General features: G+C 43.9%; 1 protein-coding gene across 2 annotated transcripts in view; it reads left to right on the forward strand.

Annotated features, from left to right (window-relative positions):
- Positions 1 to 17,535, forward strand: part of Mapre2 (microtubule associated protein RP/EB family member 2) — a 139,296-nt gene that overhangs the window by 14,691 nt on the left and 107,070 nt on the right. For both annotated transcript variants that reach the window (XM_040757938.1, XM_040757937.1), the window contains exon 2: positions 6,362 to 6,423. Coding sequence is in view for 1 of the 2 variants with exons in the window: in XM_040757937.1 (XP_040613871.1) it covers positions 6,362 to 6,423 (62 nt within the window). In the remaining variant the exon portion in view is untranslated. The remainder of the gene's footprint in view (positions 1 to 6,361; positions 6,424 to 17,535) is intronic.

Genomic DNA, 17,535 nt, shown 5'->3' on the forward strand with positions numbered 1-17,535 from the left:
AATTCCAGATGATCCAATGCTTGCCTCTAACCTCGGCAGGCACAGACGTGCACGTGACATGTATATATATACACACTCAGACAAAGCACTCATACACATAAAAATATGGAAGAAACATTGTAAAAAAAGAAAACAGCAAGAGATATAGTGGAAGGAAGTTCCTTAAAAGCTTCAAGGAGGCTGGTAAGATGTTCAGTCACTGAAGTGCTGCTAGGCAAACATGAGGGCTTGAGTTCAATCTACACTAGAAATCCACCAAGAATGGTAGTGTTCAGGCTTTTATTTTTCCTTTGGTTGCTGTGTGGAGCCCTGGCTGTCCTGGAGCTTGCTCTGTAGACCAGGCTGGCCTCAAACTCCTACCTCTGCCTTCCAAGTGCTGGGATTAAAGGTGTGTACCACCATCATTCAGGCTTTTAATCCCAGTATTGGGAAGCAGAGTCAGGAGAATTTCTGGGGCTCATTGGTAGGCTGACAGCCTACTCAGGGGAATCCAGGCTAAATATTGACTGACAATATTTCAAGTTGACATTTCTAGGTTCCACATACATATGAACACACACACAAATATTTTCACACAGGACACTTTGATTGGACTTCCTTTAAACCCCTTCTCCCTCAGGTGTGACTAGAGCTTCATTCTGGCATATCCTAGACTATTTCCTAGTCAGATGGTGTTCAGAGTGCACCTTCCACTCAAGGAACTGCATTACTGATGTAACTCACCAACATTTGGGAGTAGGTTCCTCTACAAGGAAAGCCCACGGCAGAGGTACCAAGAATAGTCCTGGGCTCTTCACGTAGGCTTAAATAGGAAACCTGTGTCCAGAGACTATGCCAACATTTCCACAGTTCATTTCATTTACTGACGCATTTCACACAGTTTGTTGAAAATAGTGAGAAGGAAAAAAACGAGAGATTTAAAAGATGTTCCCAAAGCGCAATTCAAAAGGTGAAGCTCGTCCGTGTTTTAAGGGAGACCTTGGCAGCAGCCCTCAACACCGACATCCTGACAACTGTCACCCCGATGTAGCCCATGGAGTGGTACCCTTGTAACACCTTTAATATGCTGGCTCCTCTGTGTGCCAGGAGAATAGCAGACTACAAAGATAGGGCACATGGAAAACATGCCTTCAGTTCCCATCACATCCCAAACACTGTATTCTAAGCTCTGGCATCAAACATGAAACGGAAGCTCTCGGGGAGGCTTTCCATGCCGGCATCAATCACACACAGAACAAAGGCCTATTCTATACCTACTATGTTTCCAATGACAGATGATTAAAATAGTCAAAGGCTTGGTTTCAACGGTGCAATTATAGAAAGCATTCTGCAGGGTTGCAGTCACGCAGCATGTCTTTTTTTTTTTTTTTTTTTTTTTTTTTTTTGGTTTTTCGACACAGGGTTTCTCTGTGGCTTTGGAGGCTGTCCTGGAACTAGCTCTTATAGACCAGGCTGGTCTCGAACTCACAAAGTTCCGCCTGTCTCTGCCTCCTGAGTGCTGGGATTAAAGGCGTGCGCCACCACCGCCCAGCCACGCAGCATGTCTTAGAGATGCAGCTTGCCTTGTCTTTTTTACAGAAGTCTGCTTTTCACAGCATCACTCCTTCAAAAGGGTTCTGAAATAGAAAGGGCAATCTTGAAAATTATTTTTGTCCTGGTTCACATGGGAAGCAACAGATGGATCAGTGAGGACTCTGAGAAGACTACAGTTACGCTGTGCTTGGAGGAAAAGACAGCAAATTTATAGCGGTCATTTGGGATTGTCCTCAGTGTGTGGAAACCAAATCATGTAGCCCTGAGAAGTTAATACCACCATTACCACCCTCGGTATATACAGCCCAAATCCCTTTATCATAGAGCAATTTTTTAAAGTCCTTAAATACATAGCATGGATCATTTGGTAATTTGTCTTTCTTAAGGAGAATGAGTCATACCAGACTGAATATCCAAGATCCCGTGGAACCTGACCTCCATTGCCAGCACAAACCCTCCCCCACTGGTTTTTGGTTTCTCTGGGGCATGCTGAGCCCTGTGATTCCCGGCAGTGAGCCCCTGGCGGGCCTAGGCTGCCCCTGGAGAGGCCACAATCCCAGCCCATGACCACTAATCGATGTGGTGCTGGCTGGAAGCTAGTATCAAGAAAGATCAGTCTGGGATTAATAGCATGTGCCTTTCTGCTTGTGTTTATAGGATGCGCTGTTCCTAGAAAGCTGTGGACCTCCCGCAGGGGAGTATACGCTCTACAGCTGGGGCCATCCGGTATCACAGAGTGCAGTAGTAGGGAGCTTGGAATTCAGGATGCAACTCATTCTGAAGACCTGGGACCGCCAAGTCAAACTCTGAGCGGAAACCTAGACTCAGGCCCAGCCCTGTCACTTTCTTGAAAAAACCTGGGGAGGCGGGATGCCAAGATGGGAGTGATTTGACCTGGAAGCTACATTGCCCAGCCACAAAGTGATGAAAGAGTAATAAATTACCCAATGGCTTGCGTGATTGGAAATACTTTTCCATCCATGTTTCTGTCTTGATATAGCTCTTATGTTCCTGAGGTTTTATGGCCAGGCATAAAGACAGCAGTCACTTGGGCTCAGGGGAGGGAGAAATCTCCCTAAGTAAAACACGTACGTATTCTGCCGGCATACCTTGGGTGTTAGATGTTAGAATTCTGAGTTTGTTGAAAGAAGGAGGGTTAGAAACCTCTAGAGGGTATTCTTCCGTGAAAGGAGAAAATGTGCTTTGTTCAAGTCTGTCACAATACGTAGCCTAACAAATGTGCTTGGGTTTCTTTGTTTTGTTTTGTTTTTGTTTTTCAATTAAAAAACAAGAGCCCTAGAGAGTGGAACTGGCTAATCCCTGCTGGTTTCTGAAGACTTGCCGGGTGCACAGTATGACGGAAGACCGGAAGTCTGGGTGATAGGATAAAATGAGAGTTGTGTTGTAGTCCGGTTTAGAAATAGACCGCCTGCCTCATCCACAAAATGCCACAAAGAATAAAGTTCTATTCCTGTGCAGCTGGATGTGGGACTCAGAGGACTTGAACGTGTCTGCTTAGTGTGAACTTGAGAAAATGTAGACCCGCTGAAATGCAGGGAGTACCACACTGGGGTTTAGAGCTCAGAAAATGTAGACCCACTGAAATGCAGGGAGTACCACACTGGGGTTTAGAGCTCACGGTTCAGCTTTCCGTGACAAACCGGACAGGTGCGAAGCTGGAGAGGGGACTCAGGTTAAGAGCCCTGGTTGCTCTTGCAGAGGACCTGAGCCCGGTTCCCGGTACCCTCATAACGGCCCACTGCTCTCCATAACTCCAGTTCTAGGAAATCTAACACCTTTTTCTGACCTTCCTGGGGTCCAGATACTCATGTGCTGCACAGACACACACACAGGCAAGACACTCACATGAAATAAAATAAAAATTTGGGCATGTAAATATTAGAGGAAAGTGGGATTGTACCAGAGAAAACTTGAAATTATTCCACCAGGGAAATGCGTGGAAGGGTCATCCAGTTGCCCTTATCAAAGATGGTCCTTTCTTTTCATGTGGCATTTCCCAAACGTCATGCAAACAATCCAGTTTGACCCCTTGCCCTCACGTCGGATCCTTGCTGGCTTTCATTTCAGCTAGCCTGTTATTCCCATACTTCCCACTTAGTCCTCAGCCCCCTGCTGCCCGGGGGCCCGGTCGTTTCTTGTGCTTCCTTTGCTCTCTGTCCTCTGTCAGTTAAGCATTTGTCCTTAGTTTTTGCCCATTTCCAATGGTTTCTCTCTGGCTGTTGAGTTTTGATGCCCCAGATGTTATTTCTTCCTCAGATATAGACAAATGTCTCTCTTAGTTCATAATTTGCATTTATATCTACTTCACATGGGCAAAGGTTTTTATTCTTATTAAAAACCAATTTATCCATTTTCTTTTAACACGCTGTAATTTCGATGTCAAGACTAAGAACCTTGGCTAGGCCCTGGAGCCCAAAGCTTTCCTCGTTCTTCACTTATATTTTTTCCAGCTGTTTCTAAGATGTATCAAAGGACTGCCTTTTTAAAAAAAGATGTATTTGTATTGTATGTGTGTTTTGCCTGCTTGTATGTATGTGCCCTGTGGCTGCAGAGACCACAAGAGGGCACTGGATCATAACTCCTAGAGTTCCGGTCAGTTGGAAACGTCCTTGTGAGTGCTTGGAACTGAATGTGCGTCCTCTGCAAAAGCAGCCGGTGCTCTTTGCTGTGGAGTCCTTTCTCCAGCCCCAAAGGACTGGAGAGAGCAGACGGTGAGGTCTGTGAAGGTACAATCCCCGGCCAGCTCCATAGCTGACTGCTCACCCCATTACTCTGAGCCTCCGTTTTGTTTATAATAAGATGGTTTTACCTAATAAAATTAAAGTAGATAAAAATCTGTGTACTGTCCAGTACATACTGGGCTCCGTAGATGATCTCACTATCCTCCAAGCGGATCTGTCACAGCGGCTGAGTAATTAGCAACTGGCTGTTTTGAATAAACAGAGAAAGGTCACTTGTGTATAGATGAGACAGAATCTTCTAAGGGATAATTGTCTGGTTTGTAGATACACTTGTGCTCCTGTCTCCGAGCTTGGTAGCCAGCCTCTTGTTTGGTAACTTAGCTACTGGGGACTAGTTAAATAAAGAAGACGAATGAAAATTTTATTCTGATACAGTTAAGATTTCTAAAAAATTGGAAGTCTTTAGAATGGGAAGCAATATTGATGAGAGGTGGGTTTTTAATTTGAATTTCAGTTTATTAAACTAGTGCTAAATTAGAGAAGCATAATGAAATGCCCCCACAGAAGTAAATTCTGTTATAAAACAAATAATGACATTCATTTTACCTGTTCGATATAAAATATACATATGTATATATATGTATATATATATATGTATATATATATATATATATATATAGTACCTGAATTCGGTTCTTGAATTATATATAGTTTACCTGAATTCAGTTCTTGAAATCATTAATGTGAAACCCTCTGAATTTTAAATAAGCCAGAAAACTTTCATCTGAACTTTGAACACCATAGGTGAATTTCTCTTAACTGAAATGCTTGGCACCAGATGTGAAACTTCAACTGTTTTGATATGTTTGAATGTTTACATATACATAATGTTGTCTTATGGATGGGACCCAAGTCTACCTCAAAATTCATTGTGCTTCATATAACCTTGGGCTTGTATGCCCCAAGGTTATTTTATACAATATTTTAAATGGCTGCCCACATGAAACCATTCTGGAGTGGCAGCCTCCACTGTGGCCTCACCTTGCCATTCAAGAGTGTTCAGATTTTGGAGACCCCTCGGCTGGCGGGTGTGCCCGTGGGTGACGTCAATAATCCAGCTGTCACTGGGCTTTTGTTCACTCAGCATTTACCATTTTATTCTTTTCTTTTTCACTACCCTTACATAAAAACTGTACTATTTCCCCCATTACCCCCTTTAAAATCTGCAGTAGCACCTCAAGAGACTTGCCCCCGGATGAAGCTCATTTGTGTTAGACTTCCTGCAGATGTGTTACTTTTTCGTGTGGTTGGTTCTAGATAAGGACCAAAAACAGAGTGTGTGCCTTTAATCCCAGCACTCTGGTAGCAGAGGCAGACGGTTCTCTGTAAGTGTGAGGTCGGCCTGGTCTACAGAGCGAGTTCCAGGACAGTCAGGGCTACACAGAGAAACCCTGTCTCGGGGGAGAAAAGGAGAAAAGTAAAAAAAAGGACCAAAAGCATGTCTGAGTTGGTTACAGACAGAAAACACAGCAGATGAATGTTCAGGGAGAGAATCCAGGCAGGAGGTGGGAGGGGTCATCTCTCCCTTGTTGCAGGGGATGATGGCAAAGACAGGTAAACTATGCACACATGCAAGGCAGGTCACTTTTAGCAGTATCTGGTGGGACCACCAGCAGTCTCCCCAATAGCCCTGTGGTGGGCCTCAAAGCCAGGACCTACCACATCTTGGGGACTCCAGAATTGGGTCTGTCACTTATCAATTGTATGGTTTAGCCAGATAGTATTTTGGAGGAAATAATGAAAGCAAATAAATTTCTGTTTGTTGTATATATCTTTTCAAATCTGCCTTGGCATTGTTTATAATGCTTATGTTGTCCAAATTAGCCAGAAATGGTTTTAGCTAAGCCTATAGTGATACTAGATTTAAAAAAAAAAAAACTATAAATTAGCCCAAGTTTGAGCAAGTCCGAACTCTAACTGATGTTGACACATGACACCCCAGAAAAAGTCCCTGCTTCAAGTTTTCAAAGCAAAATCAGTTGATTCTAAACATTGGAGAGATGTTTTCTCTGTAAATTCTTTTTTCATGATACTACTTTATCTCTTTTTTTTTCCCCCTCTTCCAGGGTCCCGTTTCCCAGAAGAGCAGTTCATTTCAACAGCCAGGGAGAGCGCCTGGATGTTCAAAGTAAGGCTTCGAGATGATCTCTATTGTAGATGGCGTGTTTGTGAATTAAACTGAAGTGAGTGGTACTACTGCCCGAGTGATCAACTGGTTTTGAAAATTCCACTGCATGGTTAAAGACAGTGTTTGAATAAACGTACTCCACAAAGGTGTTACTCTTCAAATGACAGTCTCCTTCCCAAGTGTACTAAGAGCTAGCGACGGCTAACAGAAAGTCCTCTGAAGCATGGTCAAGACAATTAAAGTTTAATTTGGGAGACCTCACTAGTGGCCATTGGAAGGAAACACATACGGTCAAAATAATCCTGTGACATTTCTAGTTATTTTTAATAGAGGAAAGTGATAGGTGTGTGTGTGTGTGTGTGTGTGTGTGTGTGTGTGTGTGTGTTTTGATGTATTGCCTGGATGTATGTCTGCATGAGACTGTCAGGTACCCTGGAACTGGAGTTGCAGACAATAGTCTTGGGCTGCCATGTGGTTGCTGAGATTGAACCCAGATCCTCTGGAAGAGCATCCAGTGCTCATAACCACTGAGCCACCTCCCCAACCCCCTCCGGTTATTTCTAAATACATGTAGTTGTATTTGTTATTGTTTTAAGACTATAAGGTGACCCTCTGTGAGAGGGAGGGCGGCGTGAAGACAGGAGGCAGAGATGGGAAGAGGGAAGGAAGGAGAGGAAGAGGAAGAAAGGAAAAGGGAGGGGGAGGAGAGGGCCCGGAGAGGATCGTGGGATAAATGCACATGACAAAACCCCAGAGACCCCTTTTTGTTTTCAGTGTCTGGTTTGTTTGAGGCAGGGTCATTCTGATCTTCAGCTGTTTCCCACTGGTCCCTACACCTCTGCCTGACAGTTCCTTCGAAGTTCATCTCCAGGGGCTCCCTAGAACAAAGGAACAATTAACCAAAAAATCCACCAGATGGCAATATTTGGAAAGCCATTCAGGGAGATTTCAAAGCTATGTGCTGTAATTGTTCACTTGGAGACTGGTCTCAGGAAGCATCAGGCTCTGCCTAGGTTTCTTCAAAAATGTTTTCTTTTCCTCCATAATATATATTTTAAAAATGCGTAGAAATGTAGAAGGATGTGCGTGTGGTTGTATGTGTTGCTTTAACTTCTGGAATGCTAAAATTAGGAACTTCATCTTCAAATAGTTCTCTAGAAGGTACTGGTATGTGTTACAGGCTCTAGTCTGTGAATTACTCTCCAACAGGCACTGGTGCATTTTCAAATCTGTGGGATGCGTTTGCTTGCATCCCCTCTGTGAGAAATACTATAGGGGTGATGGACATGGTTAAGAGGTTCATTTAAGAAAAGAAACCCAAAGCCTCCCCTCCCCCAGGTTACTTATTAGGAAATCCCCTTGCTATTACAGCAGAAGTGTGTGCGTGTATAGAATTGCCATTTGTGTTGGTTTGGGATGGTTAAGGGTCATCACAGGGGATGAGCAAGCCTTTTCCTTTCACCCCAGTCTAGTAATAAGAAAAATCTCGTCATGGAAACTGTAGTGTCACCCAACTTCGTCTTATCTTTATGGCTAAAAGAATTCCACTGTGCATAAAAACCACACCTTGGCTATCAGTCTCTCTGTTAGTAAACAGCTGGTTTGGTTCCATGGCTTAGCTGCTGTGGATACTGCACCCCACACTCTTGAATCCTTCGGGCAATGCCCAGCAGTAAGAACAGCTCCGTCAAAGGGCAGATCTAAGTTTTGAGAAGCATCCCTCTGGCTTCTACAGTAGCTGCACTAGTTTACAACCCAACCAGCACTGCACTAAGGGTTCACTACTGTCTACCTCACACCAGCATTATCTGTTATCCGTGCTATTAGTGACCGTTCTGACGGGGCTGAGATGGACTCTGGATGTCCTTTGCATTTCTCTGATGGCTAGTAAGCTGAAGATGTTTTTCACATTTATTGGCTATTTGTATTTTATCTTTTAGCAACTGTCTGCTTATTTTGTTAGTTCATTGTTGGTCGTGATATTTGCTTTCCTGTCCTTTAGGTTTTTGGTTCTTCGTGTGTTCTAACAGCTGATGGGCTGGGAAGATGGCTCGGTGGGCCAAGTGCTTGCTCACACTATGAGTACCAGGGTTCAGATCTCCAGTATCCACATAGAAAAGCTGCCATGATGGTAGACAGCTGTCATCCTGGGGCTAGTCGACAGAGACAGGAGCATGCCAGGGTTCAATGGCAACCAGCCTAGGCAATCAGTGAGGAGCTCAGGTCATTGACAGACTGTCTCAAAAATTAGGTGGAGAGGAATAGAGGAAGATCCTTGATGTTGACCTGTGACCTCAGTCTCATACAGGCACATGTATTAACATATACACACATAAATACACACACACACACACACACACACACACACACACACACACACGAAAATGAAAAGTCTGTATAGCTGGTGAAGATTTTCTCCTACTCTGTAAACTGTCTACACTCCATTAAGGGTATTTCTGTGGCGAAGAAGCTTTCTAATTTCAAAACATCCCATTTGTCCGTTTTCAATCTTGTTTCCTGAGCAACCATAATCCCTATCAGAAAGTCCTTGACTACATCTTAAGCTCCTTAGTTGAGTGTTGTCTGTCAGCCTGATCTATTTCCGGAAGGACAGAATTCTAGCATTGGGATTCCCAAGTCTCTGACCATTTCTGCAATTTTGAATCTAGTTTACCACAGTTTTACCATAAGGAATAGTTTTCAAACATACACAGTGGGAGGTTATTATTTTCAAATTTTTAAAATGTGAAATCAAAAAGGCAATTTTATCAGGAAGAGTAAATAATGTATTAGTAATGCTATTTTGACATATTTAAAACTTATGAGTAAGCAGTGTCTTTATTGCACATTTATCATACACATAATATGAATGACATATTATGAAGTTTCAATCATTAGCAAAAACAAGGGCTTCTGTCTTTGGGGGTGGGGGTTCAAGATAGGGTTTCCTTGTGGCTTTGGAGGCTGTCCTGGAACTCACTCTGTAGACCAGGCTGGTCTCGAACTCACAGAGATCCACCTGCCTCTGCCTCCCGAGTGCTGGGATTAAAGGCATGCGCCACCATTGCCCGTCTAGGGCTTTTGTCTTAGGGTTTGACTTTACAAGAGCTAAAAAATACACATAAATGACTATAATAAAATGTGGAAAGTAAGACTCACCATAGAAGAAACCCAGTCTAAGTATTATGGATGTTTGAGGGGAGCATGAGGGTGAAATGAACTGAACCATGAAAATTAGTTAGTTTTGGATACACAGAGTGATGATGCTTGTTCCCATTCCTTCCGTAAACCTCTACTGATGCCAGCTGTTTTCCAGGTTCTAAGGGAACAGCTGGGGATTGAAGGTAAACAACGGAGCTTCAGCCCATGCTATTTAGTGGGGCAGAGAGTCTTAACAAACAAAGCCCTGGGACTGGGGTGATAGCTCAGTTGGTAAAATACTTGCCTTGCAGGCAGGAGGGCATGAGCTTGATCCCCAGCACCCACATTAAAAGGTGGGCACAGAAGTGCACTCTTGAAATCACTGCTAGAGAGGTGAAGGCAGATGGATCCTTAGGGCTTTCTTGCCAGTCAACCCACCCCCTGGTGAGTTGCTTCAGCTCAGTGAGACGCCTTATTTCCAAGCAGAGTAAAACGGTGGACAACATCCAAGGCTGTCCTCTAGCCTAAACACACACACACACACACACACACACACACACACACACACAGAGAGAGAGAGAGAGAGAGAGAGAGAGAGAGAGAGAGAGAGAGAGAGCCTATAAGCATATGAAGCAGGCTAGTTTCTATTGTACAAGGTGGGTGGGATTGGGTAAGGGAGAGCTCTTTAGAAGAAGGATGTTCCAAGACTCTTCTGGAGTCCGCTGACATGGTGAGGTCCATTCTAAGTGCACAGGTAAACACAGAGTCAGCAATACGTATGATCACGGCCATCATCAACTGATAACTGCCTAAGAATTGCAGTGCTTCTTCTGTTTTGTGTTTTATACAGCAGAAGAAAAAAATCTCAGTGGCAATCCAACTTGCTCATTTTTGAGACCAGCATTCTTGGCTGAGGAGAGCTGAGAGACTTGCATAGCATCTGAGAACCGGCACCTGCTGATTTGTACCATTAGTTAATACTAACTATAAGGAGAATAAGCCTATGGAACCAATACATGCTTCACCCATTTTATACAATAGCAAAGTATCTTATTGAATTTTTTGTTTTTGTTTGAAAGTTTTTTGTTTATTTTTTTATGTTTGTTTTGGTTTTTCAGGACAGGGTTTCTTCTGTGTAGCCCTGGCTGTCCTGGAACTATCTCTGTAGACCAGGCTAGCCTCAAACTCAGAGACATCTATCTGCCTCTGCCTCTTTAGTGCTGGGAATAAAGTCATGTGTCACCACCACCCTGCTTTTATTTAAACGTTTGAAGAGTAATAAGCAGATGAGTTTTGGGAAACAAGGGAAAGTTGGGACACATTCTTACATTTGCTACTTAAGCCTAGGCCTGTGGAAAATAGTTTCCCTTAACCAAGCCCCACACTCTCTGCCTTCAACACAGAGGCAACACCATGACCTTGTTGACAGGATAGCTAGAAGTAACTCTTGTCCTGCATGTGTTCTGAATGCCCTGAAATATTTTCTCTCCTGGTCCCTCTACATCTACCACATCCTCAGAGGGTCCCTTTTGTTGGATCGTGAGTTTGCCTTTCGAGTCTCACAGGAAATAAATGGTGGGCTGAGAGGACAGGCATAGAACTCTCTGGAACTCAGAGTGGAGCTTTATGTTCTTGTTTATGGGTTGGTTAATATTGCTTAAGTCGCGGAAAGTTTCTGTCCACAATTCCTTGCTCTCCTTTTCTTCAGTAGTTTAGATTGCGTGTTTTGTGAGCCCTTTGGCAGGACTGAAGACTTCATTCACCCTCTCTATGGTTTACTTTGAAATGATTTGTCCAATAACTTTGGAAGGATGGATGACTAAATAAAAACAATGTGGTTAAATGGTGACAATTTCTTGATCCAGCTGGCGAGTATGAATATACTTTGTATTCTTGTGTAGTGTCCCCTTTATGTCAAGATATTTAAAATCTTCCAGACCAATCTTTGAAGAAATATATATTAAGTGTTAGTAGTTGTTTTACTATTATTCAGTCACTGTGCAGGGACTGAAGGGTCTCAGACCTCATGGAGCCTTGGAGGAGATGATTATGAAACATGTGGTCCCGTCAACAGCTGCTGAGTGTGACAGTTCAAGTGTAGAGCAATATGGGTAACCCTGACAGAGGCAACTAAGCCCCAGCCTGTATGGGAAGGTCAGACAAGGCTTCCAAACTCAGTGACATACAACCTCAATCCAAAAAGAAAAGAGGGGTATCCAGGTGCGGGGAGGGCATTTGGAGAAAGGGAACATGGATGGATAAAGCAGCAGCTTCAGAGGGTCTGGGAAGAAAATAATAGAATCATGAAGCATGGCTATGGTGGGAAGAAGTGACTAGGGACAGAGCTGAGAAGACAGCAGGGACAGAAAGTTAAGAAGCCCGATTTCTATCTCAGAGCTGGCCCTCTGGCAGCTGTTGTAGCAAACTGGATCATGGAGCAACACAAGAATAGACCCGGAAATCCAGGTGAAAGTTAATGAGCCTCTGGCTATGGTGCCTGCCTGGGGCAAAGGAAATGGGTGTGAAATAGGATTATGCAAGGAAGAAGTCAAGGATTCATTTGCATGGTCAACAGATGAATATTCTTTCATTTAGAAAGGATTTGCATTTACATAGTTTAGTGGTGTCGGCCATGCCATGGCACCCACATGGAAATCAGAGTGTAAGTATTATATCTCTTCTACCACCTGGGTTCCAAGGATCAATCAAACTCAGAGCATGTCTTGGTTGCAAGTGTGTTTACCTGCTGAGTTATCTCACTGGCCCAGCAAGGGAAAAAGTTCAGATAGTGCCTGGTCACCATGATTGGACAATGTGAGTGTATTTAACATTATGAAACTGCTTATATAATACATGGTTAACAGGGCAAACATTTATGATATAATATGTATGTAAAATTGTATGCACACATATAATTTTAGAGAAAGACAGACTAAGACAAGAAGAAAGACTGATTGGTGAAGATTAGCTGAAAAAAAAAAAAAAACAGAGAAAGACCAGAGGCAAATTTGGATCGTGAAAGCCAAGGAGAAATGACTTTGCAATAATGAGCAAATGGTGGGTGAGGCCACAAGGTGCTCCCAGGCTAAGTAAGATGACGCTCAAAGTGCTTGTGGGTTTAGCAACGGGGAGATTTTAAGTGCGATTTCAGTCCCATGATCAGAGTGAAGCCCAGATGCAAGAAGGTGAGGAGGGGGTAAGAAAGCAAAATGCAGAGGGCACCGCATTTGAAGGATTATGCAAAAGAAGGGGCGGAGAGCTCGTGAGAGCCAGAGGGCGTGATGGCACCAAGGAAAGTGTCCTCCAGACACAACAGGACTGATGCACGTATGAACCCACAAGCTGACCACAGGACCTGAGCAAGCTCAAGCCACATGGGCCTCCAGCACTGAGACAGAGAAGTAGGCACAGGCTCCCACCCCTAACCAGGAAGCTGTCTCCAATGGAGGTCCACTTGCAAAGGAAAAACAAATAGTTTCTCCAATCGAATCTCACTGAGTGATCAACCACACTTAAGGGTAGGCAATATGCCCAGCAGTGGATGACCAATGCAAAATGAACTCAATGACATTTGTGTAGACTATCTGTTGCATATTTCTTTGTTTGGGCATATGTTGTCTTACTGGCCTTTTGCCTGTATATCATAGTTTCAGATCTTGTGTTTTTATGGGGTACGTATGGGTTTCTTGAGTTGTTTTTTTTTTTTCTTTCTTTTTAAATCCTGGCTTGTTTGGTTTTTGTTTGCCTATTTGCTTTCTGAAGAGAGGAAGGGGGAGAGAGAGAGAGAGAGAGAGAGAGAGAGAGAGAGAGAGAGAGAGAGAGAGAGAGAGAGAGAGAGGTTCTCAACCTTCTTCCTGCTGCAACCCTTTAATACAGTTCCTCATGTTGTGCTGACCCCCAACCATAAAATCATTTTTGTTGCTACTTCATAACTGTAATTTTGCTACTGTTATGAATCGTAACAAAAATATTTGTGTTTTCCAATGGTCTTAGGAAACCCCCAGGGTCATTCAACCCCCAGGCTGAGAACCTCTGAGGGTAGGTAAAGATTGTAAATCAGTCTTTCTTATTGGGACTGTCAACTCCCAAACAATGACATGGAGACTTATTATCACTTATGGAAGCTTGGTCTTAGCTTGGAATTGTCCTCCACCAGCTCTTATAACTTAAATTAACCCATTTATATTAATCTACATTTTGCCATGTGGACTATCACTTATCCTTCATAATGTATGTCTGACTTCTTCAGTGTCTTTATGGCATATCCCACATACCTAGATTCATCCCGAGTTCCTCTGTCTCCCCGGAAGTCCCTCCTCTTCTCTCCTGCCTAGATATTGGTCATTCAGTTTTTTATTAAACCAATCAGGTGTATTAGGCAGGCAAGGTAAAACAGCAACACATCTCACAATGTAAGATGCCTCTTACGATATCTGGTTATAAAGACGAGGAAGGTGAGGGCCTCTTAGAGAGGAGCCCGTTTAAGGTGGAAGACATTTGGGCCAGTCAAGCGCAACGGAAAGTCAGCAGAAGTGCTTAAAAAGTTACAGGCCAGGTCTCCAGGAGTGGGGGGTAATGAATGAGGGAATAATGAATGAGGGGGTCATGAATGAGAGCACGTGTGGCGCTGCTTCAAAGACCCAGAAACCGTGAGATGGCTGCCCTTCCGACGTTACAGTTGTTCACTGGGGCGGCTGGAAACTTCCGGCTTGTCTAACGCCTTGAGTAACTTCTGTGAAGTCTGAGGAAGTCCACATGCTGAGGAGGAGAGGAGAGTGCATATGGGGAGAAGGAAGGGCAATTCAAACGCACTGAAATGTCTGCTTGGTGAGCCGCAGGACACTGTCTAGAGATACGGCGCACCACCGAGGCACTAGTGTGGGAGCTGTTCTTCTGAACGGGTGCTGCCCCAGCCAGGCTCAACAGCCCCATGAGATAAGCGCACCTAGCAGATGCAAACTTTATAAATTAAATGCCCTTCTTGAAGCGATGTGGATTCTGATCATACGTGTAGTTTAAAGCAGCCTCATACTTTATTGTTTAATATTTAAAGCTTTGTAAGCTCAAACTGTTTATAGAGTTGCTAATTATTTGGACTATATTGAGATTAATAATGGGAATTGGAACCAATTTACCTGGTCCTGTGTTGACTACAGAGGTTGTTGAAAAATACCCTCACATGTCTTTGAAGCCAGGCATGCTAATGGGTGTTTGTAACCCCAGCCCTCAAAGCCAAGGCAAGAAGATTAGGGCTTGAAGCCAGCCTTAGCTACATAGGACCCCATCTCATCATATCCAAGGGCTGGGGCTTGAGAAGTGGCTCAGAGTTTAAGAGCACTTGATGCTCTGGCCAAGGACCCAAGTTTGATCCCCAGAACCCACATGCAGTAGTTCACAACTGCCTGTAATTCCAGCTCAGGGCATTCGATGGCCTTTACTGCCTCTCTCAGGTCTCCACACACACATGCAATGTGCATACACAGTGACACACAAAAACAAGGGCTGGCGATGTAGCTCAGCAGTAGAGTACTCCCCCAGAGTGAACAAGGCCCCGAGTTTAGCTCTTAGCACTGCAAAACAAAACAGCAACAGATTCTTTTTCCTTTCTTTCTTTCTTTTTTTCTTTTTCTTTTTGGTTTTGTTGTTGTTCTTCTTCTTCTTCTTCTTCTTGTTCTTTTTGTTTGTTTGTTTGTTTGTTTGTTTGTCCTGGAACCCTCTTTATGTAGACAGGCTGGTCTCAAATTCACAGAGATCTGCCTGCCTCTACTTGTTGAGTGTTGGGATTAAAGGCATAAGACATCACTGCCCAGCTTGCAACACATTTCTTAGTAGTTTCCTAGGTGGTTTAGTGCTATGCCTTCCATTCACAAGTCTGTTTGTGCTGCAAACACAAAGATTTACAGCCCCAAAGGTATGTTGCACATAGAATAAACGTGTCAGCAGCTCAGCAAACTGCCAGTGTCACATGTGCCTCTGTAGACTTCCTTTTGCAGACAGAACCAGGGTCCAGGTAAGCAGCAGTCTAAAATCATATCCATTGGTGTCTCACGTCTAGGTTGTCCTCCCAAGTGAGCTGCAGTAGCAGAAAGAGCGCCACTGATTCTCACCAGCTGGGGCCTGGGTGGCTACGTCTGTCTCCTTTTATCTGGCCTCACTTTCTGATTTGACTGTCCTGGTTTGAGAGTTGCTAAAACCAAACGAAGCAAGGAACAAACATGAAAACACTAACTGGATGACATTTGTTTTCCCTGCTGATACCCCTAGAAATTCAAAGTAGGGCAGCTAGGCTGGCCTGCCATGGTAGTGAATGTCTAAGTCTGTGTTATGTCATTTGATAGCCACTAGCCATGCGTGGCCACTGAGGATGCCAAATGCAACTGTGAAATCCAGGAACCGCATTTTAGGCTTTATTCTATGATGATTAATTCAGTGTGATCCACATGTGACCAGTGGCTCCCATTTTAGACACAAGCTATAGAAGTGTGTGTGTGTGTGTGTGTGTGTGTGTGTGTGTGTGTGTGTGTGTGTGTGTGTGGAAAGAGAGAGAGAAAGAGAGAGAAAGAGAGAGAATGTGTGTGTAAAAGAATGTATGGGTGCCGGGCGTTGGTGGCGCACGCCTTTAATCCCAGCACTCGGGAGGCAGAGGCAGGCGGATCTCTGTGAGTTCGAGGCCAGCCTGGTCTACAAAGTGAGTTCCAGGACAGCCTCCAAAGCTACAGAGAAACCCTGTCTCGAAAAACCAAAAAAAAAAAAAAAAAAATGTATGGGTAAGAGAAAGACAATGTGTGTGTGTGAGAGAGAGAGAGAGAGAGAGAGAGAGAGAGAGAGAGAGAGAGAGAGAGAGAGAGAGAGAGAGAGAGAGAAAGAGAGAGAGAGAGAGATTTCTCCTTGTTTTTGAGATACTATCTCAGCCTGTCTGAATAGGCTAAGCTGGCTGGTCAGTGCCCAGGGATCCGCCTGTCTCCAAGAACTGAAATCCTAAGCGTACACTACCACACTAGATTTACAGAAGTTCTTGCAATCCAACACAGGTCCTTGCACATGTGTACTAAGAAACTTGCTGACCAAGCTCCCTCCCCAGCCACAGAAACAAGCTTAAATAGAGCTGGAATTTTAAATGTGGATATTGAGTAGTGACACCCCAGGCCGATGGCCACACAAGTCTGGCCTGGTCCTGTCATCAGTAAAGAGAGTAGTAACAAAGGAATTCCCTCAGTCTAGAAGTGTGTGTCAGGGCGAGAGACAGGAGCCGCAGCGGGCTCTTTCCTTTCTGCCTGAAGGCCAGAGCAAAGTGTGGGAGAGCAGATTTTAGTTGGTGCCTACTGTGTACTAGAGAAGAAATTTTAGTTGGTGCCTACTGTGTACTAGAGAAGAAATTTTAGTTGGTGCCTACTGTGTACTAGCATTGGTCAGCAGCTGGACATGTGCTGCCCCATTGTCTCATTAACCCTATGTATCTTATGGAAAATCTTCAATGCCTTTTAACTATGCAGATAGGGTTTCGAATGGGTGAGTGACTTTGCCATTCAAGACTGGTCATTTAAATGGTTAAGTCCTATTCAGAACCAAGATTAGAACCCAAGCAGAGACAAACCCACACCTCGTTATCTCCAACAGGAACAGGCAGGCAGTGTCCTCAGGTAGATAGAGGCAGGACCTCTAGTCTGGGACTAGAGTAGAGAAAATGCGGTGCGGGTAATCTTACTGTCCTCTAATCCTCTCCCTCCATCTCCTGTCTGTCTCCTCTGCTCCCTCCTCTCTACACTTCAGTCGTCCTATGTCAGCTCTTCTGTCAGCTGCAATAGAAGATGCACAATTGATTACTAAGACTACTCAAGAAATTAAGTCACATTGCATCACCTTAGTTTATATCTAGGTGCTTACATGTGCTTACATATTACAATAAATATATAGTATCATCTGTAACCATTTAATTAAGTGTCACAAAAAATTCTACTGGCTCCTGCATGC

This window comes from Mesocricetus auratus, unplaced genomic scaffold (assembly GCF_017639785.1).
Source record: "Mesocricetus auratus isolate SY011 unplaced genomic scaffold, BCM_Maur_2.0 Super-Scaffold_100015, whole genome shotgun sequence".
In the NCBI taxonomy this organism is placed as follows: Eukaryota; Metazoa; Chordata; class Mammalia; order Rodentia; family Cricetidae; genus Mesocricetus; species Mesocricetus auratus.